Source organism: Gossypium arboreum, chromosome 7 (assembly GCF_025698485.1).
Source record: "Gossypium arboreum isolate Shixiya-1 chromosome 7, ASM2569848v2, whole genome shotgun sequence".
Classification (NCBI taxonomy): Eukaryota; Viridiplantae; Streptophyta; class Magnoliopsida; order Malvales; family Malvaceae; genus Gossypium; species Gossypium arboreum.
This window is the reverse complement of record NC_069076.1, coordinates 88,258,190-88,285,451: the sequence shown is the minus strand read 5'-3', so window position 1 is coordinate 88,285,451 and position 27,262 is coordinate 88,258,190. Positions and strand designations below refer to the sequence as shown.

The 27,262-nt window shown below is 33.6% G+C and overlaps 5 protein-coding genes across 8 annotated transcripts; 2 read left to right on the top strand and 3 right to left on the bottom strand.

The window, feature by feature from the left end:
• The first annotated feature begins 3,670 nt into the window (after positions 1 to 3,670).
• Positions 3,671 to 6,129, top strand: LOC108467690 (actin-like). Of its 2 annotated transcripts, none has more exons than XM_017768423.2 (5): positions 3,671 to 3,791; positions 4,231 to 4,303; positions 4,411 to 4,804; positions 5,066 to 5,679; positions 5,824 to 6,129. In XM_017768423.2, the coding sequence occupies exons 2-5, from the start codon at positions 4,244 to 4,246 to the stop codon at positions 5,887 to 5,889; spliced, it is 1,134 nt and encodes a 377-aa protein (XP_017623912.1). In that variant the 5' UTR covers positions 3,671 to 3,791; positions 4,231 to 4,243; the 3' UTR covers positions 5,890 to 6,129. The 2 variants fall into 2 exon arrangements, with proteins under 2 accessions (XP_017623912.1, XP_052886467.1); XM_053030507.1 differs by having other exon boundaries at positions 3,702 to 3,791; positions 4,214 to 4,303.
• A 630-nt stretch (positions 6,130 to 6,759) lies between these two features.
• On the bottom strand, positions 6,760 to 8,422 carry LOC108467780 (fasciclin-like arabinogalactan protein 4). Its single transcript, XM_017768546.2, has one exon. The coding sequence runs from the start codon at positions 8,294 to 8,296 to the stop codon at positions 6,992 to 6,994; it is 1,305 nt and encodes a 434-aa protein (XP_017624035.1). The 5' UTR covers positions 8,297 to 8,422; the 3' UTR covers positions 6,760 to 6,991.
• Positions 8,423 to 19,681: 11,259 nt separating this feature from the next.
• On the top strand, positions 19,682 to 21,991 carry LOC108468043 (pentatricopeptide repeat-containing protein At1g07590, mitochondrial). The gene is made up of 2 exons (XM_017768894.2): positions 19,682 to 20,120; positions 20,612 to 21,991. Exons 1-2 carry the CDS (start codon positions 19,815 to 19,817, stop codon positions 21,860 to 21,862), a joined length of 1,557 nt encoding a protein of 518 aa, XP_017624383.1. The 5' UTR covers positions 19,682 to 19,814; the 3' UTR covers positions 21,863 to 21,991.
• Positions 21,992 to 22,049: 58 nt separating this feature from the next.
• On the bottom strand, positions 22,050 to 23,514 carry LOC108468044 (outer envelope pore protein 16, chloroplastic). 2 transcript variants are annotated; one of them, XM_017768896.2, is made up of 6 exons: positions 23,194 to 23,514; positions 23,038 to 23,089; positions 22,926 to 22,957; positions 22,684 to 22,717; positions 22,498 to 22,584; positions 22,050 to 22,396 (listed from the first exon to the last, which is right to left on the bottom strand). In XM_017768896.2, the coding sequence occupies exons 1-6, from the start codon at positions 23,305 to 23,307 to the stop codon at positions 22,335 to 22,337; spliced, it is 381 nt and encodes a 126-aa protein (XP_017624385.1). In that variant the 5' UTR covers positions 23,308 to 23,514; the 3' UTR covers positions 22,050 to 22,334. The 2 variants fall into 2 exon arrangements, with proteins under 2 accessions (XP_017624385.1, XP_017624384.1); XM_017768895.2 differs by having other exon boundaries at positions 22,517 to 22,584; positions 23,194 to 23,504.
• Positions 23,515 to 24,583: 1,069 nt separating this feature from the next.
• Positions 24,584 to 27,055, bottom strand: LOC108470067 (CAX-interacting protein 4). 2 transcript variants are annotated; one of them, XM_017771262.2, is made up of 3 exons: positions 26,852 to 27,055; positions 25,664 to 26,756; positions 24,584 to 24,897 (listed from the first exon to the last, which is right to left on the bottom strand). In XM_017771262.2, the coding sequence occupies exon 2, from the start codon at positions 26,664 to 26,666 to the stop codon at positions 25,680 to 25,682; it is 987 nt and encodes a 328-aa protein (XP_017626751.1). In that variant the 5' UTR covers positions 26,667 to 26,756; positions 26,852 to 27,055; the 3' UTR covers positions 24,584 to 24,897; positions 25,664 to 25,679. The 2 variants fall into 2 exon arrangements, with proteins under 2 accessions (XP_017626751.1, XP_017626750.1); XM_017771261.2 differs by having other exon boundaries at positions 24,584 to 24,886.
• Between the last annotated feature and the right edge of the window lie 207 nt (positions 27,056 to 27,262).

Here is a 27,262-nt window from a genome sequence, read left to right as displayed (position 1 = left end):
AACAAAACAAATATTTGGTTTTATGAAAAAATTTGAAATTTTGCTATTCAACAAACCATTTTTATAAATAATTTTTCCAATAGTATATTTTAAAGAGGACTTAACACCTATTGAATATACAAATTCAGACTTCCATACATCGAAATGTGTTTTTGTCCTAGGCGGTGGAGCCAAAGTGTGGAGAAGTTTCAAGCAGAGATGTATGTTAGTACAAATCTCCAATGAGGAAAATCTCGAACACACGAATGAAACTCGAACAGAAAAAGAAGAAATAGGACAAGGCTCCAAGGTGTGTATCAAGCCACTATCTTTAAGATTATATTCGCCCCCACCTATCTTCGGTGTGCAAATGAGTCCAAACAAATTAACCTCAAAGATACAATGAAGCCAATGACTATTTGAGTTTTGCACTGACGAGAATAGTCCACTATGCACTGAGGAATTTTCAAATGAAATCTTATTCCTATTTATAGGAATTTTCATGTCTCTCCATAGAGACATCTTTCATCAATAGGTGTTTTTCTGAATAATAATGTTTTAAAATAAACACATAATTATTCATTTAATATTATAACTATTCAAATAATATTATTTAAATAGTTATAATTTTTTTTCAAAAAAATCAAATAATATAATTTTTTGATTAATTACACCCATTCATTTATGGTTATTGGAACACTATAAATATTTGAAAATGTTCCAACAATGTATTGTTGCCTCCACTATGAAGGGCGAGTATGTGGTTGTTTTTGAGGTAGCAAAAAATGTAGTCTAGCTTCAAAAGTTATTAACAAATCTTGAAGTCATTCATAGTATGAAAAAAGCTATCAAACTGTATTGGGATAATAGTACAATAAAAGTTAATATTAAGGAAACAATGAATTATAAGAGGACAAAACACATTAATCGCAAGTATCATATTATATGAGAGGCGATAACGAACAAAATACTAGGTATAGTTAAAGACATTTGAGGACAACACTGCATATCCATTTATCAAAACTATGGTGGCTAGGAGTTTTAAGAAACATGCTGAGGATATAAGAATACAAAACATGACTCATTTACTTCATTAGGGCAAGTGAGAGATTGTTAGGATTTTGTGCCTTTAGTGCAATGATTTCATCATTATGCTTGTACTTTTTCGAATAGATAGATTAAATAAAACTTCATGGTTAAGTTATTATCTTTTGTATGATTGTCCTCAATGGTTTTTGCAATAAAAGAAAAATGAATAGGCAAATATTGATTACTTGATTACCTAATATTTAATTGCATCATAGGGATAGATTATGATATGAGAAAATAACTTATATAGTAGGTAATCTAAATTGTTCATAATTAGAGGAATCAAAATGAGCAATTGATTCGGAAGACTATTATGTTGTCTATTAAGTCCAATTAAAAAGATACATTGTCTTGGGTATCAGACCGAATGACTCTTAAAAAATAGAAACACATATGTGATTGTCTGGATTGAAAATATATTGAACATTATTAAAGTTGAATTTATCCTGGATCCTTGAGTAAGTGACTAACCATTTGTACCTAACTCATGTATTTTAATATATCGAAAGCCTATGTTCCATTGCTCTCGGAACCAAGAGTTGGTATGTTGGGTATATAACTCTTGTATAACATGACTTCAATTACAATAATGAAATTCATAACTCAATTAAATAGTAAATGATATCTTACCATTGACATTGCATGGATTATGAAAAAAGGTATGTGGTCATGGGTCATTTGTGAAGGGATGAATGATCATTATTACAATTAGTTAGTAATCATTTTTTCATTGTGAAAGACGCAATGTTGGCTATGAGATAAAATAAGATTGTATTAGGTGAAAAAATTTAACCCAAAGGGATTAATGATATGTTATGAGAGTAACACGCTAATGACAAGGTCATTGGACAAAACATAAATCTAAGTTGCTTTCGTAATGATATATAATAAAGGAATTAGTCATAGTACATTTAGTAGATTGACTTCATGACTAAATAATTTTGTAATTAATAAACAAAGAGTTGAAACTTAATTACAAATTATTTAAGCTTTAATTATATATGTCAGATCGATTCCTCTGCTAGCTCAACATAACATTGTAAAGATTGCTAATTAGAATCGTTGTGATACTTGAATGAAAATGATGGATGAGAAATAAATTGCATGAATTACTATTTGCAGTAAATGTATTTTCTTGAAAGGAACAAGGATGACTTAGAAAATAATTTAATTTCTTTATATTATTATTTAATTAAATGTAATTAAATAATTGAGTACAAAGTAAAAATAAATTAACTAGTCATCACAGTTTTATTGAATAGGACAATAAATTTATTTACTCATAGATTCTAATACAATAAAGTCGTCATGATTTTTATGAAATTAGAATTGAATTAAAATAATAATTAAATTAATTAATTAAAATTTTAAAAATAAAAACTAGTTATTGAATTGGATAATTATATAAGCATGTTTTAATTTAATTTAAAACTAAATTGCATAAATAATTGTACCAAATACATAAAGGCACAACCAGCCCTGTATAACATATGGTGGGTGGCACACGAGATGTGGGAAATTCAGTGTGTGCCACCAAATATGTAGAGTTTTAGTAGAACTCTAAGTTTTCTATTAAAAATATTATTTTTCCTCTCTTTCTTATTTGAGTAAACTCCTTTTGATTTTTCCTATACATGATAATTATGGGGTAGTCGAAAATACACAATACTAAAATGATGACACTGTATTAAAATTTAATTATTTTTTAAGTTCAAATAAATTCTATTTTTCATGAGAATTCAAGATTCAAAGTTGTGAGATTATAATTACAATTTTTTGTGACAATTATAATTCAAAATTGTGGTTACAACCCATACAGAAAGTTAACTTTTTTCACTGGAAAGTTATCATTTTCATTCTGTGCTTGGTTCTTGATAAGAGCCTACTCTTTTAACGTTCGAGATTTTAAGAATAATAAAAAATATTATCGAATCAAAAAACTAAAAGAACTTGTCACTAAATACAAAATTCAATAGGATTCTCTAACTCAAAAACATAGTTAATTGATTTAATAAGATTTATTACTTATCCAACTTTTATGGAAAATTTGAAATTTCATTAGTTAAAATTTCCATAATCAATATACACTCTTTATTTTCTTCATTCAAGTTCCTTTTTGAAACCACCTCTAACAATCCTACAAATAATTTGGTCTCCACTAATAACGTTCATTTTCTCCCAAAGCTCAAAGTCGATTATGGGTTAATTTTTCTACTTTTTGTTTTTCTTAGATGAAAATTAAGTATAAAAAATTCTTTTATATATAAAATAGACACAGCTTAAGGTACAGTGGACAAGAAATCATTAACAACATAAGGCTTATTTTCAAGATTCAATTGTTTTTCTTTTTCTAGAGATTAATTTGTTGAATTGAAAATTGAGAAACAACTAAAAAGTTTTTTTTTTTTTTCACCAATAAGATTTCCATTTTTATAAATATTTTATGAGATGCAGGGTGTCATGTATTAGGATGGTAAGATGGCTGGGAAACCGAATCTACCGGTTTGGATAGCTGTTGAAACATTCCTTAGCCACCCCAAAATGAGCATGCAACCGAAGGACCCGGTAAAATGGTTAAAAACAAGTAAGATGTTTTCCTTTTGCGTTTTAAATTTCAATACGTATCATTTTTCACCTGCCATTTTATTTTCTTTTCGAACCCAAAGGGCGCGCGCAACTCAAATCCTCTTCTCTGCTTTTCCACTTTTCCTTTCTTTCTTCAGGTGATTTCTCTTTCCTTCTGTTTGGTTTCCAAGAAAGTATAGGAACTTTGTTGATTTTCACCGGATTTTTATTGGCATTGTGATAATTTTGTAGGAATTGTATGTATGCGTTATCATTTTAACCGGTTTAATGTTTTTTGTTTGGATTCTTTGGATAATTCATGATTCTTTAGCTTCTAGTGACTTGGACTAACATGATTTTCTTTTCACCTACATTAATGTTCAATAAATCAACTTTTTGTCTCTTTGTACTTCTAATTTATTTTAGCAATGAAAAAGATTTAAAAATGTGATAATTTATGATTTTATGAAAGGATTCTCTTATTTAATTTAATCATAGTACTTTTTTTTTTTTGCCTTTAGTAATATATGTTTGTGATGAATTACTATTTTTCCCCCTTACTATTGTGATGTTGATCTAGTTGTGATGTTATTTTAGCTGGTGATACAAGATGGCAGATGGTGAGGATATTCAACCACTTGTCTGCGATAATGGAACTGGAATGGTCAAGGTATTAGTTTAGGATACTCTGTCCTTCGTATTTTTCTGTGTGATTCTAAGGTTGTCTTTAGATTTATATATGATTTCCCCCCTAATGATTCATTTTGCATTTTCTAGGCTGGGTTTGCTGGCGATGATGCTCCAAGGGCAGTCTTCCCTAGCATTGTGGGTCGGCCACGTCACACTGGTGTGATGGTTGGCATGGGACAGAAAGATGCATATGTTGGGGATGAGGCTCAGTCCAAGCGTGGTATTCTTACTCTTAAATACCCTATTGAACATGGTATTGTTAACAACTGGGACGATATGGAAAAGATTTGGCATCATACCTTCTACAATGAACTCCGTGTGGCTCCTGAAGAACACCCAATTCTTCTCACCGAGGCGCCTCTCAACCCGAAAGCCAATCGCGAGAAAATGACCCAAATCATGTTTGAGACCTTCAATGCTCCAGCAATGTATGTTGCTATCCAGGCTGTTCTATCCCTCTATGCTAGTGGTCGTACAACTGGTAAGCAAATGACTACTCATGATCTTATGGATAGAACTTGAGCTAAACAATCTCAAAGTAAAATTTTCACTTTTGTTTGTTTGTAGCTTGACCAGGGAAAATTTGAAGTGACCTTAAAATTGGTTGCTATTTCGCCCCATTGTCTTGAATTCATGATTTTCATAATGATTATAAAGTCTTCCTGATCGAACACCTGTAAATTATGGTTAGAATTCTATTTATTTTTCATGTGCTAATTGTTCTCTACGAAACTTTATGAAGGTATTGTTCTGGACTCTGGAGATGGTGTGAGCCATACTGTCCCTATTTATGAAGGATATGCCCTCCCACATGCCATCCTCCGTCTAGACCTCGCAGGTCGTGACCTTACTGATGCCCTTATGAAAATCCTGACCGAGCGTGGTTATTCATTCACAACTACAGCTGAGCGTGAAATTGTGAGGGACATGAAAGAGAAACTGTCATATATCGCACTTGACTTTGAGCAAGAGCTAGAAACTGCCAAAACTAGTTCCAGCATTGAGAAGAGCTATGAGTTGCCTGATGGTCAGGTGATCACCATTGGTGCAGAGCGTTTCCGATGCCCGGAAGTCCTTTTCCAGCCTTCCATGATTGGAATGGAAGCTGCTGGCATTCACGAAACCACATACAATTCTATCATGAAGTGCGATGTAGATATCAGGAAGGATTTGTATGGAAACATTGTTCTCAGCGGTGGAACTACTATGTTCCCAGGAATTGCTGACAGAATGAGCAAGGAAATTACTGCCTTGGCCCCAAGCAGCATGAAAATTAAGGTGGTGGCTCCACCTGAAAGGAAATACAGTGTCTGGATTGGAGGCTCCATCTTAGCATCTCTCAGTACTTTCCAGCAGGTATTTTCTAACTTGCAATGCTGACGGCATGTAGTTGCTGTTAATGACAAATCGACAATTTTATTCTTCGTTCTTGTTTCTCACTCACTTTAGCAAGCTTCATACATGTACTAAAGACATTTACGGGTTGTGATGGGAATGCAGATGTGGATTGCTAAGGCAGAGTACGATGAATCCGGACCATCTATTGTGCACAGGAAGTGCTTCTAATTCTTCAGAAATGTCTTGTTTTTTGGCGAAACGACCAAAATTTCTGGACCCCCCTTCATATAGAGTTCAAATTGTTTCATTTTTATTTTCCCTTGGCAGTTCTTTGATCATTCAACGTATTTGTGATTATTGTCAATTCTCTCTATCTTTCACACTCCCTTGTATTCTGATACTTGAAAGCATATTCTCACACTATATCCGAAAAGAAGCAGGATGACCTGCTACAATCAAATTTTTTAAGGTGTTGTCTCCCCCATTGCTTAAATGGTAAGACTTGAGTACAAGACTTGAAACATTAAAGTTGAGTTACACAAGTCCTCTTTATTACATCCATTTACTTAGAAGCCCGCAAAATTGAGTTTGAATTGAGATTTTTTTTTTATAAACGATTAGTTCAATAATTTAAATTAAAAAAATAAGTGAGTTCAATTCAAGAATCAATTGCACAAAATGCATTCGTAACCCCGTATGAATGCATATCTAAATCAGTGTCCCTTCAATATATGTAGTTTACAAAAATAAAATTCGCAAAACCATACAGAACCAAGAATGTAGGCACTTAACAGTTGTATTGATGATATGGTACAAACAAATGTAAGATGTGAGTATAGGGAAAAAAATCCGGATAATGTAGACACAACACAGGTTTCACATAGGCACAGACGAGAAAAAAAGAATCCATCTCAAATTGGTCATGGCAGAAACTTGACGGCCATTATCCGTCAAGGTTTCTCCTTTCATAATTTCCTGGAAAGATAAGGAAGAAACGAAAATCGTCTTAGATGAGAGACATGCAGCATGACATTGTCACACCTATAACATGTTAAGCAGCATTGCACCACAAATATCCATTGTCAGAATTAAAGGGTATTTTCTTCCTTATTATGCAGATGATAAACGCTTGAATTCCAATACATGAAAGCAAATTCCAATACATTTTCGGGGCAAAAACAAAAAATTACAAAAACTCTATGCTATTTTGAGACAAAATATATAAAAGGTTATTAAAAAAAACAAGTTGTTGACCAACATCTCATACAGGAAATTATACAAGGAATTCAACCCAATTGAAGCTAGTAAATAGGTTTCAAGGCTGAAGCTCTCATACCACTAGAACCAATCCTATACAACATACAGTAACAATGCAGCTTTGCATTCTATATCTTCCACCCTTCGATGTTATCTCTTCACGAAATCCCGGCGGCGATGAAAGATGTGACGCTGGACCACTAAACCCGGCCGAATTCTCCGGTGATGGAGATGTTTCCGGCGGCTGAACTGTCGTCCCCACCACCGCATTCCCCGGCTTCGATGTTACTCCAGCCGAGTCTTTCCCAAAAATCTCTCTAGGCAACAAAACCTTGGAAACCCCGAAAATGGCAACGGGGTTTTGGTCGAACACCGTTTGGGTAACCGATGCTTGAACAATTCCCGTATCGATCGCGACAGATCCATTGACTCTTGAAATATTGAGAGTGAAGCTGCCGGCGCCGTTATCTTCCGTGGCTAATGTCGGTTGGACCGGGTTCACGATCGATTCCAGTGAACCCAAAGGGTAATAAGAATGAAGCACGTGGAATTTTAGGACCACAGCTTTCTTATCAGCTGGGAGTGACTGCAATTTGACATTGCCCGGCAGATCGCCGAAAGCATCGTCTGTGGGGACAAAGAGAGTGATTCCAGCACCGCCCTCGTCGGCTTCGAATTCATCGACGACGCCGGAAGCGGCTAACATTGAGGCGGCGACGTTGAAATTATGGCCATCGATTAGGGCTTTGGTAATGTTGAGGCCAAGGGGGGGCCGGGTTTCAGAGGCCAATAGATTGAAGTCGTAGGGAACAAGGAGGGAATCAACGGCCAGGATTGTGATATTGTAAGGGAGGGTTTTGATTAACGATAAAACGGTGACGTTGGACGGGGAGAAAGGGGCCGGTGATTGGATTGTGATGGAGTTGGTTAAAGGGTCACGGGTGATATTAACGGCGCCGAAGTTGGAATGGACCCGGCCCGTTGTTTGGAGGAGGGTGGTTACAAGCACGCCTGAGGGTGGGATCTGGCGGAGGTCGCTCCAGGAGAAGTATTGTAGAAGGACGTGGTAGCGCAGGATGTCACCTAGTGACGACGGTGGGAGGCGGCGCGTGAGGTCGGAGGAAGGGGACGTGGAGAGGTACGAGTTCGGAACGGCGAGTAAAGTAACGGGGTCGCGGCGCGTGAGATCAGGGGCGACGGAGGTGGAGCAGAGGAGGGAGGAGAAGGAGGTAAGGTTTTGGAAGGAGGAGAGGATGGAGGTTATATTGAGAGCAGAGGTGGTGGTGGTGGTGGTGATGGTGGAGGATAGGAGGAGGAGGAGGAGTAAATAAAACAATGTGATAGGGGTAATATGGGAAATGGAGACTGAAATAGCCATGCCTCTGCTCTCTTTTTCTCTGTCTTTTGCAGAGTTTTGAGAGTGGAAAAAAAGGCAAAAAAAAGGAATTAAGTGGGAGAGGCTTTGATTGTTTGAAGAGTGGAGAGTGGCGAGTAGGGAGTTGGCGAGTATGAAAAGCGAGTATGATTACCGTAATCATTATTATGAATGATGATGGGGAATGGTTCATTGACATGGAATAGATGAGGAATGGAATTAAGTGAGAATGGAATAGAGATATAATAAGTTTTGATTGGTTGAAATGTATCAGATGAGAAATAGTTGATTGGAATAAAATGTTTATTTTACCCTTAACTTAAAAATAATATTTTAATTTAATAAAATATTATTAATTTAATATAAAATATTTTATATTAAAATTATATAATCATAAAATATTTACTTTTAACTTATTATTATCAACCCAAAATTTCTTACGAAATAGTTTATACTAAAATTTTATAATAATTACATATTTATATTTAATAATATACTAATTATAAAAATATTAAAATATGGTTTTTTCTCTAAATTTCGCATGCTCTCTTTTTTTTTTCTCTATATTTTCTCCATCATATATATGATCTTTTCCATCAACGAAGTCAGATAGGTTATCTAATTTCTAATATATGTTTGTATACTTGCTTTAGATTGTTACTTATGTATTATTACTTATGTGTTATATGGTACAACTAAATATTGTTGATAGATGAATTTTTCTAAATACTTTTAAATATTTTTCTGTAAATAATTGTCACAAAATCATATAGTAATGTACTGACAATAATGCAACCGTCAGTAAAAGGTTATTTAAATAACGGGATAAGAAATCCTCGATAATGATTTTATTGGAGAAAAGACTGATAGTAAGAAAACGATGTTCAAAAGCATGTTGTAAAATAGAATTTTGGACATGTTAGCATATGGATTGATTATATTAGATATTCAATCTTTAATTTAAGGTAATGAATGTGAGAGAAAATATTTTTTTTTGATTTGTAGTACTACAATTAGAATGAGTTTCGATCCTGTTATTAGACACTGATAATGGAAACCCAAATTTTAATTAGTAACCTTTAATTTAAAAGTTCAATGGGTAAAAACAAGTTATCATTATATGTCTATGATGTACTACTAAAACTTATTCTAAAACAAGTTTAATGGAAATTAGTATGGTATATTGTGTGTAGAGGATAAGTTTGAATATTCTTAATGGAGTTTACTATTTATTGTTTAAATATCTAAAACAATGGAGACATTGATGGAATTCTACCCATATAAACATAAGAAGGTTTCCCTTATTAATGTTTAGGGTAAACTACACAACCTAAACTATTAGTAAGTTTACGTTTTGGTCACTTAACTTTAAAAAGTTACAAAGTTGTCACTAAACTATTTGAAGTATTCATTTAAGTCATTGAGTTATTAAAATCAATGTTGTATGGCCTTTTCTGTTTGCACCGCTTGTACCAATCAAAAGCTATCATTCATTTTCGCTCTTATAGTTTATTTTTTTTTATAAAACAACTTTGAATGTTATGAACTTGCAAACTAGAATCCAAACTTTCTTCTTTGATTTTCGACACTGACTTTCAGATCGACTTGGATTAAGGTATATTCTTTTAGTCATCAATGGGTATTGATTTATTATACCAATCGTCGAATTATCACTTGAAGCTTACTAACTAGACTTAAAAAAAAAACTTAACGACCTTATGACTTAAATAAAAACTTTAGAATAGTTTAGCGACTTAAACGAAAACTTTCAAATAGTTTTGTAACATTTTGAAGTTGAGTGATCAAAACTTAAATTTACTAATAATTTAATGACCTTGGGTATAGTTATTATGAACAAAATAAGCAGGGGCGAAGCCAGAAAATTTTTTTAGGGGGGCCGGATGAAAATTTAATTTTTTATAGTTTATATTTCTATAATTTGTAAAGGATTAAATTGAATTTTTATAATTTTAGGGGGGCCAAAGTGCAATTTTATCTTTTCTAATTTAAAATTATTAAAAAAATTCAAGAGCCTAAAATAAAGTTTTTCATTTTAGGGGGGACCGGGGCCCATGCCAGCCCCTGGCTACGCCCTTGAAGATAAGCACATGGTCATATTAGTGCGAGAAGTGAACAACCTGATAGAAATATAAATGAATAGTATGTGTGAGGATATTTCAATTTCTAATACTAAGAATTGTTGTTCAATCTGCGGAAACCAACATCTACAGCTTCATTAGAATTCTGAAATACACCCGTTAATTGATGGTTTAAATCAAGAGATATTATCTTATATACATAATATTTATTTATGTGAAAAATTATAAAGTAAATTACCAACCTAAGAAGCTATTAGAGACATTTTTAAAACATGAAGGAAAATATAATATAGGCCTCAAAATTATCTTATTTTACTAATATTATTTTAGTTTATCTTATTTATTTTTGTAACAGAATAATGCGTGATTCGTTTGGCTATATACCAAACCAAACATGCTATGAGTTTGATTTGTAGAATATCATTTTCTTTTCCTCACTCGCAGTTAACACACGTGATGTTGCTGCCTTTTAACTTGAGACATGTTTTATTAAATTAGTTACATAACTCAAGCTTATTGTCCCGATTAAATGTTTATTTTGTAGTAACTTCAGTTATATACTATCACGTGTCATCTATTTAATGCTAATAATTAACTTCAAGAGACAGATTGTTCCACTTATATAGCGTTTACTAAAATTTAAAATAAGTGAAAACTAAAATCCTTTTCTTTCTGTATACTTTAAAATTGAATTATTACTTAATATATATATATATATATATATATATATTTATATTTAAACTAATTTTTTACTTGTGCAGTACACGGATTTGAGTGTATATATTAATTGTATTGTATTAAATGATTTGTTTAAATTTTGTATTAATTAATTTAATATTTGACTAATAATATAAATATGAAATTAATGCATAATAAATTTAAAATAATTTTAAAATCGTAAAAATTATTCATTTAATAGTCATGTAATAAAAAAATAATATTGCAATAGACTTAAATTTAACAAATAATTTAATGATATTAATAATTTTTAAAAGTTACATCAATATTTTAATCAAAACAAATTATTTGAGCTAATTAATGAGATTGTAAAAGTCCTAATACCAAATTATATCATAAAATTAAAATATAAAGATTGAATCTTGAATTTGAGTGTAACACGGGGATCAAAATTAAAATTTAATCATCATTATATAATCTAAATTTGAGCATAGTGTAATGACTAAAGTTGAAAATTTATCACTTTTTGTAAAATAAAAAAAATTCCACGTGTCAGCATTAGGAAAATTATATAGAACTTCCTTTTATATATAATTATATAGATTCCATCCTTCCTTAATTATGAGTAATTATCAAGACATGGAAATTAAACTTACAATAAGATACAACGCAATGAAACTTTATTGATAATTTAGTTGAATTAAAAAATATTAAGTTCAAACTCTTTTATTATATAAAGAGTTGATTGATTTCAAAATATTTTAATAATATTAAAGTTATATCAATAAGGTCATTTTATTATTAAAATTATTAATTTAGTCAATATTATATGTCATAATTTAAAATGAAAAGTAGAATGTTATTGCAAAATTTTAAAATTTAAAACTAAAATAAAATAAAAAAGAGTGAGTGAATAATATAATTTTTGTAAATGTCTAAAACCTCAAAATCAATATTTTTACAATATCTATATTTTACAACATTATTTTTTAAATTTTCATTTTAAACTACATCTCATTTAACGTTTAAATTAATTATTTAATAATGAAAATAATTTATTGATATAATCTCGATAATTTAAGGATGTAATTTGAATGTTTTGAAATTTAAAGAAGATATGATACAATTAACTCTTATATAAAAGATATTTAAAATTTAATTATTGCTTGAATATCTTATGAATATCCAATTGCGATGCTTATAAAGTTTCCTTTTTTTATATTAAAAAAAAGAAGAAAATTAAAATCTAAAATGGCAGGTCTCCCCAAAGATATTTTTTAAAGTCCATGGTTCTTAAGAATCTTGCACTTAAGGCTTATAATTTTTTAGTCTATATGGCATGGTTTTCAGCATTACCCATTACCAATGCAGTTTCTTTTCTTTTTTAATACGGAATGACTAACTTACTAGGAATATATCCACAAATTTTTTTTATTTAAAATACTGTATTTTATTTTTATATTAATTTTTTGAGATTATTCCTTTAAATGTGATTTTAGGACAAATTCAACACTCTAAATTGAGGTCCTTGTAAGTGGTAAATGATCAAGTTTTTCATCCCCATCCAGGTGTCAAAGTATGTTTAAACTGTTAAGATTTCGTCCCTCAATTTTCTCTCTCTATTCTTGCGAGTATTTTAAAATTAATAATTAAATAGTTAGTCACACTTGTAAGTGTCGAGGTTTTATTGTTATTATTATATAGGAGCGAGAATAATTATGTCAAGAGAAGCTAATGAAGACTTTAGAGGCACTTAAAGTCCACTATCTAGTCTCTTTTCCTAGTTGACTATTGTTTATTGGTTGATGCCTGATGTTGACACGTTGAAATAGTCTAACATCTTCGAAGGTTGGTTGAAGCTTCCATCCTATTTTAGTGCGTCCATGAATTATGTTGGTCCATTTTTTTTGCTAATATACAGTAACCTACAAGAAAAAATATTGTGAGATTTGAGAAAAAAAATATAGCACAAAGAGCAAGGATTCTAGCATGGAGTTTGCTAGCAAATTTGAACCTACAAATAGTCAGAAGTTGAAAGTCGTAGGAAGTTTGAGCAACAATAGCTCCTCCAATCATGTCGTTATAGCGATTTTGAACAATGCACAAAGAAAGAGACCAATGGGAAATGAGGTCTTTTGAAGAGATAGCTGACTGAAGCCTTTGTTGCCTGTTTTGACTGGGAGTTTCAGGAATGGAGTAGAGAATCGAATGGTAAAGATCATAAATTTTCTTGGTAGCACTAATGGGCTTAGGTTGGATCCTCTAAATATAAGACCATTCCTGAATTTTTCACATAATCCACAAGGTGCAGGCTGTAGCTGTGTAGAAATTCCTGGAATCCTGGGAGTTGAGATTGTTGTCATGTAGCCATTGTAAGTCCAACTGGAGATAGACGGGTTATCAAAAGAGTTAGAGTGAAAGGCTAGAGGAAAACTAAACCATAATGCTTTAGCAAAATTGTAGGTAAGGAAAAGATGGTCCCTGAGTTTCCCTATTCTCTTTACATAAAAGATAATGGAATCAATATTAGAAATTCGACTTAAGAGAAGGTCTTTAGTGGGAAGACAACCATCACAAATTTTCAACAAAAAAAAGATTATTTTAAAAGGAATCTTGAGTCACCAAAGATAAGTCCAAACCGTTTTTTGTGACCTCGGATGAGTAACGTTAAGAGTCCCTATGGAAGAAGATCAAAAGCACTTTTTACCAAAAAATTTCGTTGAAATCAAATTTCCAAGCAAGCTTGTCATCTCCTCCCAAAAATGAGATTGTTCTGCTAAATAAATCAGAGGGTATATAGATATCAAGCAATTTGAGTGACTTATTTAGCTGCAATTCGTGACACCAGGGCCTGATGAAATTTTGAATTTGAAGTGGAAAGTCATGGGGAACAACAATGTCCAAAGGGGGTTGGAGAGAGTTATTATCAATCCAAGTACTTTTTCCACTCTAAAATTGAACATAATTTTCGCTGTTGCACCAATGAGAATACATTTCCATACCCATGAGTCAAATGGTTTTGGGTTGACTCGATCGAAGGTTGTATGATTACAATAATTTTCTCAAAGAACTCTTCATAGTAGACAATGTTGATTAGTCATTATATGTTAAGCCATTTTGGAGAGAAGATTTTTATTGAAGAGTTTGGTCTTACGAATACCCAAGTTCCTTTGGGATATAGGTGCACATAGTCTATCCCAATTACAGGTGTGAAATTTCCTGACATTGGTATCGTGACCTCACCAGTAAGCTCTAATTTTCTTATCAATTTCATCATATACATTAGAAAGGGCTTTGAAGACAAAAATAGGGTAAAGTGAGACGAATAAAGGTGTGGATTTGATAAGGGTAAGCCTTCCACCAAAAGACATGCATTTCGACTTCCATGAAGCAAGTTTGCAGTTGATCTTTTCCATAAGAATATGGAAAGAATCCTTCTTCTGACTTTTTACCCAATTCAAGTCTCAAATACTTACCAAGGAGGTTAACTTTTTCTGCATTAAGAATGCTATTAAACCATCTTTTTGCTTGAGTCTTTGTCGAAGGGTTAATGAAGAGTTTAGATTTGGAAAAGTTTATTTGGAGACTCGAGAGAGAGAGCAAAATTTGATAAGTAAAGCTTTGATAGATTTGCAGGCCTGAATAGAAGCATTGAAAAAGGTATGGTAGTCATCGACTAAGAGAAGATGATTTATGGGAGGCACGTTCTTTCTTTATCTCAACAACAAATCCTAAAAAACTTTTCCTTCCTTTCACATAGCCACCATCATTAGTCTGTCGTCGACATCATCTTAAACCAAAATAATGGCATCGGTTCACTCCTCTTAATGTCCTAAACACGAATTTGGGCTCGGATTTTCCAAAAAGCTTCATGAATGCCCCAAAATGAGCCTTGAACTTTCAGCTCCTACTTCGATCTCCAACGTCGACGATCCAATCATCCTTCATTCAAGACTAGTTCTTCTTTATAGGGGTGAACAAAACTTGATTCGACTCAAAAAAATAACAAAAAAATTAAATTTCGAGTTAAACGAATCGAGTTATTCGAGTCAACTTGAATTGTTTTTCGAATTTTGATTTCGAATCGAGTTGAGTTTTCAAATTTGAATAACTCAAATAATTCGAATAAACCGACTATCAAACTATAATATTTTATATTTTTACCCCAAATTCCTAAAAGTTTTACTCCTCATTTTCCCCCCAAGACTTTTACTTTCTTCCCATTCCACCTCCCATCTACCCCAAACTCATTTCCCCCCAAATTTTTTTAAATATTTTCTCTCCAAAATTTTACTCCCCAAAACCCTCAAAACTTTTACTCCCTTCCACTTTCCCCCAAAAACTTTTACTCCCTCCCATCCCACCCCCATCTACCCTAAAACCCATCCCTCCTAAATTTTTTTTGAATATTTTTCCTCCAAAATTTTACTCCCCCATTTACTTTCCCCAAAAATTTTACTCCCCAAAAACCCCCAAAACTTTTTACTTCTAACCCTTTACACCTAAATCAAAAATCAAAATCATCCAAAAAATCTCTAAACCTAAATAATAATTTTACTTATATCTACTATTTATATTATTAAATTAAATTTCACGTTTTATACTATTTATATTATTGAATTGTTTAATCATATTAAATATTTATATTAAAATTGATTTATTAATAATACCATAAAATATTCATGTTAGAATTTTATGTTGGTATCGATTTCACATTTTTCTTTAAAATAATTTTATTAAAAATCACATTTTACATTTAATGTATTTTTAATTTCAAAATACATAGTGATAAGAATCAGAAGATAATTAAAGCAACTAAGCAAGTAAAGAAGCTAACTCGTATATAAAAGATTAATATATAAATTATGAGGTGATGAAAATTAATAACAAATTTGATTATGGTAGACAAATTTGATTACGGTGGACAAATTTGATTACGGTGGGTGAAAGTGGTTACAAGGACCTAAAGTTATTTTTTTAAAATTTAACTCGAACAAATATATTCGGTTCGAATTCTATCTCACTTGACTCGACTCGAGAAAATTTCAAATCGAGTTAGGATAATAAAATATGATTCATCAACTTGATTAACTCCAAATTTTGTTTCATTCAATTCGATCGAATGCTTACCCCTACTTCTTTGTAGTCTCCTCTACAACTCCACCATTCGAATATATGAAGGGATGATCGAAACTCCTTAAACGTGGTTGGGTCCAAGCCTTCTTTTTCTCTTCTCTTTTGCTTCTAATTAGTTGCTTGATTTTTTTATTTATTTATTGCTTGTTAGGTCTTTTACTATTGGGAAGTTTTTATTGTTGGGATTGGGTTTAGTGGTAGAATGATATATACAATGATGGTGATTTGGGTTGTGGGTTGTAAGAAAATAGGACATTGGTGACTTTGAAATTGATGGTGCAAGACATTTTTGTATTGAAAGTCCCATCTAAAGTTAACCAATTGTTTTCAAGTTGCCAAGTTGTAACATTCAGAAAAGGGCCTAGGAGTTTGAGGCTTGGCCAACTAGTATACACTAGTAAGTTTGGCAAAAATGTATACGACAGCAAGGCGAGATGGTGTACGCCAGCGAGTCTGATGAGTTAGTGTTCAATAGTTGGTCTAGTGTTCACCAGTGGATTAAAAAAACTATGATCGCCAGTGGTTTTGGCAAAGCAGGGGTCGCTAGAGGGCCTGACGAACGGGGGTTGCCAGTGAGCCTAGTAAGCTGTGATTACTGTTTGGGTCAAAAGTCAAAAGTAGGAGTAATTAAAGAGTAATTATACCAAAATTAGGAAGACAACTTATTTTTTTCTTCGTACATTATTCATGCACGTAACTTTTTCCTACTTCTACTGCGACTACGATATCCTAAGAACACCAAAACACCAAGTGTCTATAAATTAAGCCATTTCCATTAGAAATTCCATATTTTGTTAAACAACAAAGCTCTCTCAAAATTCTTTGTTGATTATTCTGTCATCAAGTTCTAAGAACCCAACACTTAGCACTTAGAACTTACGGTAATACTTTGTTTCTTTAGAACTTTTGAGAAGATTCGCAATAAAAAGAACTAGGTTCACCAAGAGTTTAGCATGTGCGAACCTATGAATGCTTGTGCTTATGTATGAGTTTTAATGTGCTTTGTCTGATAAGTGACTTGTGTATGTTTGTAAAATTGCGAAAGTGACTGAATCATTTACAAGAAAAGATAAAGGAAAAACAAAGCTTATTTGGAATTATCAGCAAATTGGTGAGTGTTCAGGGATCACCACTCGTATGTGCGAACCATAATGTTAATCAGGAGCTTAGGATTTTGTCCTAAGTTCTGAGAGTAAGTCTTTTCTAAACTCTATTTTGTGACTGTATATGTGTTTCTATGAACAATAATATGACAGCTAACATAAACAGTCTGCGAGCTTTTCATAATAAGCGAGCTTAATATTTTAAGTGCATGTTTTGACAAATATGTTTTCCTAAAACTTTTGGATATAATAGCATGCTATAAGATTGTGAGTACTCACCTTTATATTCTGTGTTTGGGTGAGAGGCCCTAGGACAGGTTGGAGAGACAAGGGAATGCCAAGCTAAGTTCTATTCATTGGGACATGTTGGTGTGTTGGAGAGTTTAGCTTTATGCTATATTTATGGGACATGTTGACTCATTGAGTCATTCTAAGGCGTTGTAATGAAACCTACTTATCCAACTGGAAAGAACGTGTGGATAAGTTTATGTTTTTCAAAATATTATGTTTTTAAGCTAATTAATAAGTATTTGCAAACCAGACTTCGAATAAGTATGGCGAACCCAATTTGCAATTTTTGTAACTTTGCTAAATGTTTTGATTGACTTATGTTTTGTGTGTACTATGTGGTTATTCTTCTCTATATATCCACTAAGTTCGCAAGGGCTTAGACACTCCTTCCTATCATTGCAGATAATTAGATCACAAGATGAGTAGCTGCGAGGCAAGTGATCCAGGTGCAGCACAAATACTGAAAAGGTGAAATAAGAGAACTCTGGATACAAAGGCAATGTGGGACATTCTGCTTGGGCTTAGAGTTATCTTTTTGTTGACTTCACCAATTTGACCAGTATGATTTCTTATGTTTCCTTTAAGTTTCTATTTGTGAAGCAATAATGCTTAGTAAACACATTTGAGTTAAGAACATGAATATAGTCCAGGATTGTATAGTGTTCATTAATTTACAAATTCAAAATAAAGTAATAAATTTTCTAAACATAGTGATTCGTTACAAGCAAAAACATGTAATAAAACAATTTGACAAAGTTATACATAGTTTGCCAAAATTGTCGCGAAGTAAGGGTTGCTAATTGTACTAACTACGAACCCCAACGATTGGCGAACCGCTATCAACAAACCTTTAAAGAATTTTAGCATGTGCTATAAGAGAAACCCTGCAAACTGTGTTCGCAATATCCAAACACAAAAGGGTAGTTCGCGAGGCCGACCTTGTTTAAAGAAACTTACCTATGAAAATCTTAGTTTATGCGAGCCAGCAGAGGTGCGAACCCCTATGTCAGATAGATGAACTGTTGTGTTTCGCGAAGAACTTTGTTTTGCAAAACTTAAGGCTCGCATTCCTTTCTTTAAGTATTTAAAAATTCTGTAAAAGAGTAGTTAAGTTATGCATGCAAAGTAGGTTCACATATTTCCGCAACTGCATATCATGAGGCAAGCGAAGTGAGTTCGCAAGCTTGAAGCTTTCTTAAAACTATACCTGTTTTGTTTGTTATAATGTGTGGTGTGTTGGAGGTTAGGTTGGGTGTTAAAGGAGAGTCACTTAGGTGACTAATATGGCGTTCCATAGCTGGGGTTTGACGACTGAACTGGGTATGGAATGTTACACAAGTGCTTGACAAATTTACTATTCATATGTTTTGCATTCATGCTTGTGCTTGTTTGTTTGTTGCCTCTACTGTTGTTTTTGTTTGAATCTCCACATTTCAACTTCTTGGAACTATTATGTATCTTGTCCATGTTTGTTTGCAAATTTGGTTAGTATCATGTATTAAAGTAACCTTTGAGTTCATGTTTTTTATTTGCCTGCAACTTTGATGAGTGCTTTATTTTGTTGGTCGACCATGTCTTCTGTAGGTGTTTTACTGTTGTTTGGGACTCTTTGTAAGGCTGTGTATTTTCTTTTGATCTTCTACAATTTCAATGCCATGGTAAATGCTAGGTAATGGTGGGAATTAGGCAATGATAGGGACGGTGGCTCGATGATAGGAGGATGTTTCAATTTAGGGGCTTGGTGGTTAATTTGGGTGAGATTAGACAACGAGGTTACATTGATGATGGGGGAGATGATAGGTATGTGAGGGAGAGAGTTAGCTGAATGGAGAGGTTTTGAAATTTTGAGTTTAAAATATTTAATTATGTGAAAAATAATTAATGATGTGGAATGCACAGTCAACATTCTGTTAGGGGAAATCAGAGAAGTGATCAATTTATGCAGTTTAAATTAATAAAGAAAAGAATGATCAAAGTAGGAATGACCCATTTTTAGAGTGACTAACATGGTAATTTACCCGATATGTATTAATTCAAATCCTAAATCAATGATGACAAAATAATTACTTCAAAGCTAAGTGCTAGGCCAATCGCACTTAAATAAGCCATGAAAAAGAAGCCAGCTGAGGTCTGAGCTATGATATTTAGGGCCCAATACTTAGCAAAGCTACAAAATAAAATTCTAGCCTTCAGCTTGAAACACAGAGCTGAAGCATGCGAACACTAGTTTTGCTACGACACCGTTGGTTCTTCCAAGCAATACATCAAACACTTGGTAGTGCCTCTTCTCTCAAGTTTCTTTCTTCTACAACAGCTGATAACCTTGAAAGACAAAGTTCAGAGTCAGAACAACAAGAACCCAAATGCTTATCTTTGAGAATTGAGAGACTCTCTAAAGGGGAAACTGTTGGGTTAGCGTTTAAAAGCTGGATGGCTGATGGATTTCCCGTTCATAGAGGCGATATTTTTCACGCCATTAATCGGTTGAGGAAACTTAAATTGAATAAACGAGCTCTTGAGGTAATTTTCTCTTTCAGAAACTAGTCTAATATTTTGGGTTTCTTTTTTTATCTGTACGAATTACTTTCTGCCGGATCGCTAAGAAATTACGAAAGAAAGAAACGTTCGTTCCTGACACTTAAGAGGCTTAATCTCATATATGTCAGATGTTTATAATAAGCTCAGTTCATTTTTGGTCTTTTTTGGGTTTCCTTTAAGAAATCCAAATGCTGAACAACTTAATTTGCAAGGTGGAGTTGTTATTTTGTATATGTTTGACTCTTTGAGTGCTATTATGCTAGAAATTTGAAACAATGTATGGCAGAAAAATAAAGAAAACATTGCATTTTCATCAGTTGAGCACTTTATCAGACAGACGCATAGATGTATATGTAAAAAAAATCTGTTAGATATGGAACCAAGATGGGAATTTGTGTGACCCCTTGCATTTGTACTTGTGATAATGGTGAATAGGTGGAATCTAACAATGAAAATTTGATTGCTTCTAATAGGTGATGGAATGGATAATTAGGGAGAGACCGTATCGGCCTAAAGAATTAGACTACTCTTACCTATTGGAATTTACAACGAAACTCCACGGCATATCACGAGGCGAAAAACTATTTAGTTGCGTCCCTCAGGAGTTTCAAAATGAACTGCTCTACAACAATCTTGTGATAGCCTGCTTGGATAAAGGCCTTATAAGGCTTTCACTTGAGTACATGAAGAAAATGAGGGAATTGAGACACCCTATCTCATACTTGGTTTTCAACCGTCTGATAATCCTCCATTCATCTCCGGGACGTAGGAAGACCCTCCCGAAAATTCTAAATCAAATGAAGGCGGATAAGGTGGTTCGACATGTCTCCACCTACAATATTCTCATGAAAATAGAGGCTAATGTGCACAACATTGAAGGGTTAGTAAAGGTTTTCAATGATATGAAGAAAGTAGAAGTTGATCCGAACGAGGTTTCTTACTGCATTCTAGCTATCGCACATGCTGTGGCAAGGCTATACACAGCAGCTGAAGCTTATGTTGAGGCTGTTGAGGAGACTATGACTGGGAATAACTGGTCGACACTAGATGTCCTAATTATATTGTATGGGTATTTGGGGAAGGAGAAGGAACTAGAGAAAACTTGGGGCACCATTCTAGAGTTCCCCCATGTTCGGTCTAAAAGTTATATTCTGGCAATTGAAGCATATGGTAGGATAGGACAGGTAAGTCAAGCAGAAAAGCTTTGGTTACAAATGAAGTCAGTAAAAGGGTTGACATCAACTGAGCAGTTCAATTCAATAATATCCGTATACTGCAAACATGGACTTCTCAGCAAAGCAACTGAGGTTTTCAGAGAAATGAGGATGAATGGATGCAAACCAAATTCTATTACCTTCCGACAACTTGCCCTGGCGTGCTTAAAATCAGGATCGGTGGAGGAATGCTTGAAGAGTCTAGATATAGGTATGAATATGAAAACAAGCAACAAAGTTAGGTGTTCAACACCATGGTTGGAGACCACCTATTCGATGATAGAAATTTTTGCTGAAAAAGGTGATGTTAAGAATGCTGAGAAGATTTTCGTAGAGCTTAAAAGGGCCAACTATTCTCGGTATACCTTTGTGTACAATACTTTGATCAAGGCTTACGTGAAGGCCAAAATCTACGATTCTAATCTTTTGAAAAGGATGATTCTTGGAGGGGCTAGGCCAGATGCTGAAACCTATAGCTTACTGAAACTTAGTGAACAGTTTCAAAGATAAAAATAAAGCATGTATCCTTATGATTTATTAATTGTATCTATTCTTTTCAATTGATCCTTCTCTAGAGAAAGAATGTTTTGTATATTTGGTCCAATTATAATGTCATTTTGGAAAGAAATTCTGGACAAATTTCTTCTGCTCATTAGGAAGGTCATTTATCTTAGGAAAATTATTATGAACATGCAAATCAATTGAACCTCTTCCTATACTTGCACTGCTCAAACTCTGTACACAGGTAAGATGGATAAGAAACTCTGGTTGAAAGCCATCCTGTTTTTTTAATCATTGCAACCTTGTTTTCTTACAACCAGTTAAATCAACCAAAGAGTAAAAAAAAAGGGATCACACTACATGGTAGCATGCAACAATATAACGAAGTTGAGTTTGCTGTTTTCATGTGAGATAATTAAGGAGCACTGAGGCAGTTGCAACAGCACCTCCTGTAAGTGCATCCGACACGATCTGGTCTTTGTTATTGTTGGTCACCGCAGAGACAAGAGCTCCTGTTAGGGCACCTCCGATCATGGCATTCTTCTGTAACACGATGTGACAAAACTTTGAATCACTAAATATCAGGATTATGAGTAAAATGGACGTAGAATCTTTTTAATAGCAGTAACATTTTTCCCCTTAACTGTAGCGTGGTGAACATACCCAGTCCCAAGTGCCTCGGATCCTCCCTACCCCATACTCCATTCCCACATATACTCCAGCTACACTTCCTAATGTGCAACAAAAGAATTTTATAAATATTATTCAAGTCTGCAAAAAAGAAAGCTACAATAATGGGAAGTTTTCATATTGTAATGTCACATACTTACCCCAGTAAGCACCCTCTTTACACATCTTCTTGAGCTGCAACAACATTTCTCAATAGGAGAAAGATTATGTCAAATTCATGTGCAGTTACAACTTTTATAATAAAAAAAAGTAATACCATTCCTCATTGCAAACATTACTTGTCTTATGGCCTATAATTATGCTATACTTGATGGTACAGTAACAGGTGGAGATCCTAAGCATCCTTTAAAATGTAGCTAAGAACAGGAAAGGAATTACTTACAGAGCGCTCCAAACAGTGTTTTGATAGCTTCCCTGCACAAACATGGCAGCTTAATTACTCTAGAAAAGGGAATTTGGGTGAAAGAAAAAGAAAGTGGGGAAGTGGAAATAACCTCCATTGATAGCTTTAAATGAATCTTCTGCAATTGACCTCGTAGCTGCAACCTGAAAAAAAAAAAAAGAAGCCATGTGGTACACGATGGAAATTTTCATGGAAAGTTACGAAAACAAAAGGAAAAAGGAAAAAGGAAAAGGAAAGATTAAGTTACAGATCCAATCTTCAAGAAACCCTCTAGAGCGTGATTGAAGAAAAGATTGCCAGTGTCAATTGTAATATCAACCCTTGGTGTTGACAATGAACCTAAAAACCTAGTTGATGGCATTTGCTGTGCTTCTTGTTATACTCAAATTAAGAAACTCTGTTTTCTAGACGATGCATGCATTTATGTTTTAATTACTTGGTTTTGAAAGTGAATATGGTTTTTGCTTGAATGCGTATCCCGAAATGCCATCAACTAACAACCGTAGCCTCCGCCTCAGATATTTTTATTTCCGAAAAAATACTCTCCAATCTCTCTCAATTTTAAAATTAATAAATTGGTCCCTATCTAAATTAATCACCATATTAATATTTTTCATCAATTGTATGTGATTTTAATTGGTATAATAATAAATTTAGCCCTTAATCTTTATATATTCTATCAATTTAGTTCTAATTTAAAAATTACAATATTTGTTTAAAATATATAAATATTAAGGTTGAATTATTTAAAATTTTAAAATTAAAACCAAAATAAAAAATGTATATAAATATTGAAAACTAAAATTAACGCATTCTGTGCTTGCATGCAACCTAGTTGTAGTTAGAATTAGGGGGTGAACAAAACTCGATTCGATTTGAAAAATCGAAAAAATTTTCAAATTTCTAGTCAATCGAATTGAGTTATTCAAATTATTTGAGTTTCAAGTTCGAGTCTAGTTAAATTTCACAATTCAAATAATTGAATAACAAATTAGTGTAAATACCCTTTTAGTCCCTATCAACTTTAAAAATAAATAAATTGGTATCTCTTAACAAAATTACAAAATAATGCAAAATAATTTTCAAAATTTAAAATAAATTTTAAAATTCAAAATATTTATAAAAATTCAAATTTTATAATTAAAAAAATAAAATTTTAAAATATTTTAAAAATATATAAAAGTTAAAATTTTAAAACTTCTCTAAAATAATAATTTTGAAACCTAATTAATGAACTCTCACTCTTTAATACAATTGAATACTCACTCCCAATTAGATTGGATTGGAATGCGTGATTATATTGCTACAACGGGATTGGATCGTTTGTATAGTTCATGGTTGCCTACAAGAAAACCCCTTTGTAATTTTTTGATTTTTTGAGCATATGATCCATGATTAAAATTCAAGACTACCCCTCCCAACAACATTCTCTTCAAAATTTGAAGCATGTACTCTCCTTAAAAGTACATCTCCACTTCACCAACACTTGTAATTTTGTTGAGCGACAATTCCCACTTAGCCAACCAAAACAAACCTTTATTTGGTTACTTATTTTAGCATAGCCATAGTATGTTGTTAATTGTTCATTATTTGAAGTAAAAAAAATTGCTGCCCGTTGTCTCTTTTCTACACAAAGATGGATAAAGATGGCCACATTTAATAGAAACAACTTCAAAGAACAAACATTGTCCATCACAATCTTATACATTAGTATCTGATGCCCAACATGTGAGATTGAACACCTCACCTTTATTCACAGGGCAATTCAACACAAGACATAAAGTACCTCTGCGAATTCTTTAACACCTTTTTTTTTCTCTCTAAAGAAGAGTACTACAATATGTTGGCGATCTTTCACACCATAACAGAACTTATATGATCTTCTCCTCCAAGACATCAACTTCTTCTAGCACAAACATCATATCCCCTCTTCTAAATCCCTGCAAAACGACTGCATAATGTCAGAAGTTGAATCCCATGTGGCACATATCTCTGTCTAGAAAGATGCTTAGATAGGATCTAAAAAGCAAAATGACGAGTAACAAAAGCTAACATGTTGATCTTATAGATTTCTTAAAGAATTCTATCAAACAAAAGGAAGAAGAGAGGTTTCCAAGCATTAGGTGAAATTACAATAAAAGTAGGTAGCTCTAGAAGTATCTAGAGATGTGGGAGGAGATTGATGTCTCCAAAGCCAATACAAAGATGAAGTTGGAGGTTATTCAAGACTGAGATGAAAAAACCTCAGTAATTCAATATCTTGCAAGGAGTAGCTCACACCCCCTGATTCATAGATCTTCCAAACTAAAACTCGCATTCATTATTTGATACCAGTAAATGTAGTAAAGCCTCAGTGCACTCTGTTTTTCTTCATCTCTTGTTTGACTTGCATTTTCTTTTTAGTGTTAAAATAGAACAGAACCATACCAAAATTGATGAGCAACCGTGAAATCATTCATGCAAAACTCCCACCATTGATCCTATAGCACCTAAAATACCATTATCGAGTTCTTCCTAAACCAAAAGCCAATCACTTGGAACAGAAGGAAAAGCCTCTGGCAAAACTAGATGTAAGTAAGTTCTGAATGCAACTTAAAATATGTTAACTATAGAATCTTATACATAAGCACAGTGCAGGAATAATAATACCAGAAAAACCATCTACAGCTTGATCCGAATATGATTACATTAAACAAGGGGATATGAACAAGCGTTACCTTAGCTAACAAGCCTCTACTCATCATCTTCGTGATGGCGTTTCCTGCTCCTCTTCTCAGACCTCTTTGCACCCCTTCCAACCCGAGAATCATCCGAACCACTAACATCAGAATCAGAGAGGGATTCATGCCTTTGGCTCTTCCTCCTATGTCGTTTACCAGGATCATCAGACACGTCCGATGATTCAGAATCATCAGAATGCCTATGACTTCTCCTTCTCCTCTTCTCCTTCCTACTCTTTCTTTTCCTATGACGACGATGGTCATCATTATCCTCGTCCGAAGAATCATCCCTCTTCTTTCTCTTTTCTTTCCTCCTCTTCCTCCTACCTTCATCCTCATCATCAGAATCACTAATTCCTCTCTTCCTACTACTCCTTTTCTTTGACCTCCCTCTCTTTTTCTTTCTCTCCCCATAATCGGATTCAGAGCTATCATCCTCATCACTCATCTTCTTCTTCTTTAATGATTTCTTCCCTTTCCTAGAAACCTTCTTCCCAGATCTTTCAGCAATAATCCTCTCAATGTCCGAATCCACATCAGAGTCCGAACTCTCACTCTCCTCGTCCTCCTCTTCTTCACTCTCCATCTCCTTTTTCCCATTCAGTTTCCCTCCTTTCAACTTATCAAGTCCATTCAAAACCGCAGCCTGGATCACTTCAGGGTCTTTCTCCTTACTCTCCTTCAAACTCACGAAATTCTTGCACTGAAAAGTAAGGTGACCAACACGCCCACACTTCTTACAAGCTCCACGAGCCTCATCTGCATTCGAACCCGTGATCCGGGCAAGGGCTAGGAGCCCTTGAAAGCTAGCGTATGCGTTTTCACCATCGGGTTCAGCAGCGGCAGTCATCTGACTCGATGGATTTTTTGAATCATCTTTATTAGGAGCATAAGGGTCATACCCGATTGCACTTTGCCAAATCCCGTGGGTTTGCAGGGCGGCGCTACTATGCACCCGGTTGTTCGCGGGCATTCGAACCCTCCCTGCGGTGGCCGGCATCTTTTAGGGATTGAGATTACCCTAATTTTGGGGAATCAGAGTTTTCTTCTGATGTAGGGAGGAGAATTGAACTTCGCTTGCTTCAAGAATCTGAAAGAGAATAGTTAGGGTTTCATATTAAAAAATAGAAAAGTAGACATAAATTTAGGGTTTTTTCTTCTGAAAAACAAAATTGGGGTTCTTACCTGAGAGCGGAATTGATAATCGAAGAGGCGAACAAAGTGAAAGAAAATCGAGAAGAATGAGAGCTGCGCTCTAATGGAAAGATGAGATTTTGGGTTCTGGATATGAGATTTTTTCCAAAGTTTTTTACTTTATGTTGGTATATATATTTAATAGATGGTTAAAACTTAAAACCGCCCACTAAAAATAAAGAAATAAAAGGATATGATTTGAAAAGGGAAAGCGCGTATTAAGTTTTTATAAGGATTCTTCGTTAATAAACGACGTGGTATGCCTTCAAATTTTCGTTTGATTATTTTCCAAAAAAGTTATTAAAAGGTTTTTTACTTCAATAGTGAGTATTGTGGATTTGTTTTTCATTTTTTAAATTATAAGGTAAATTATATTCAATGTCGCTAAATTATTAGTAAATT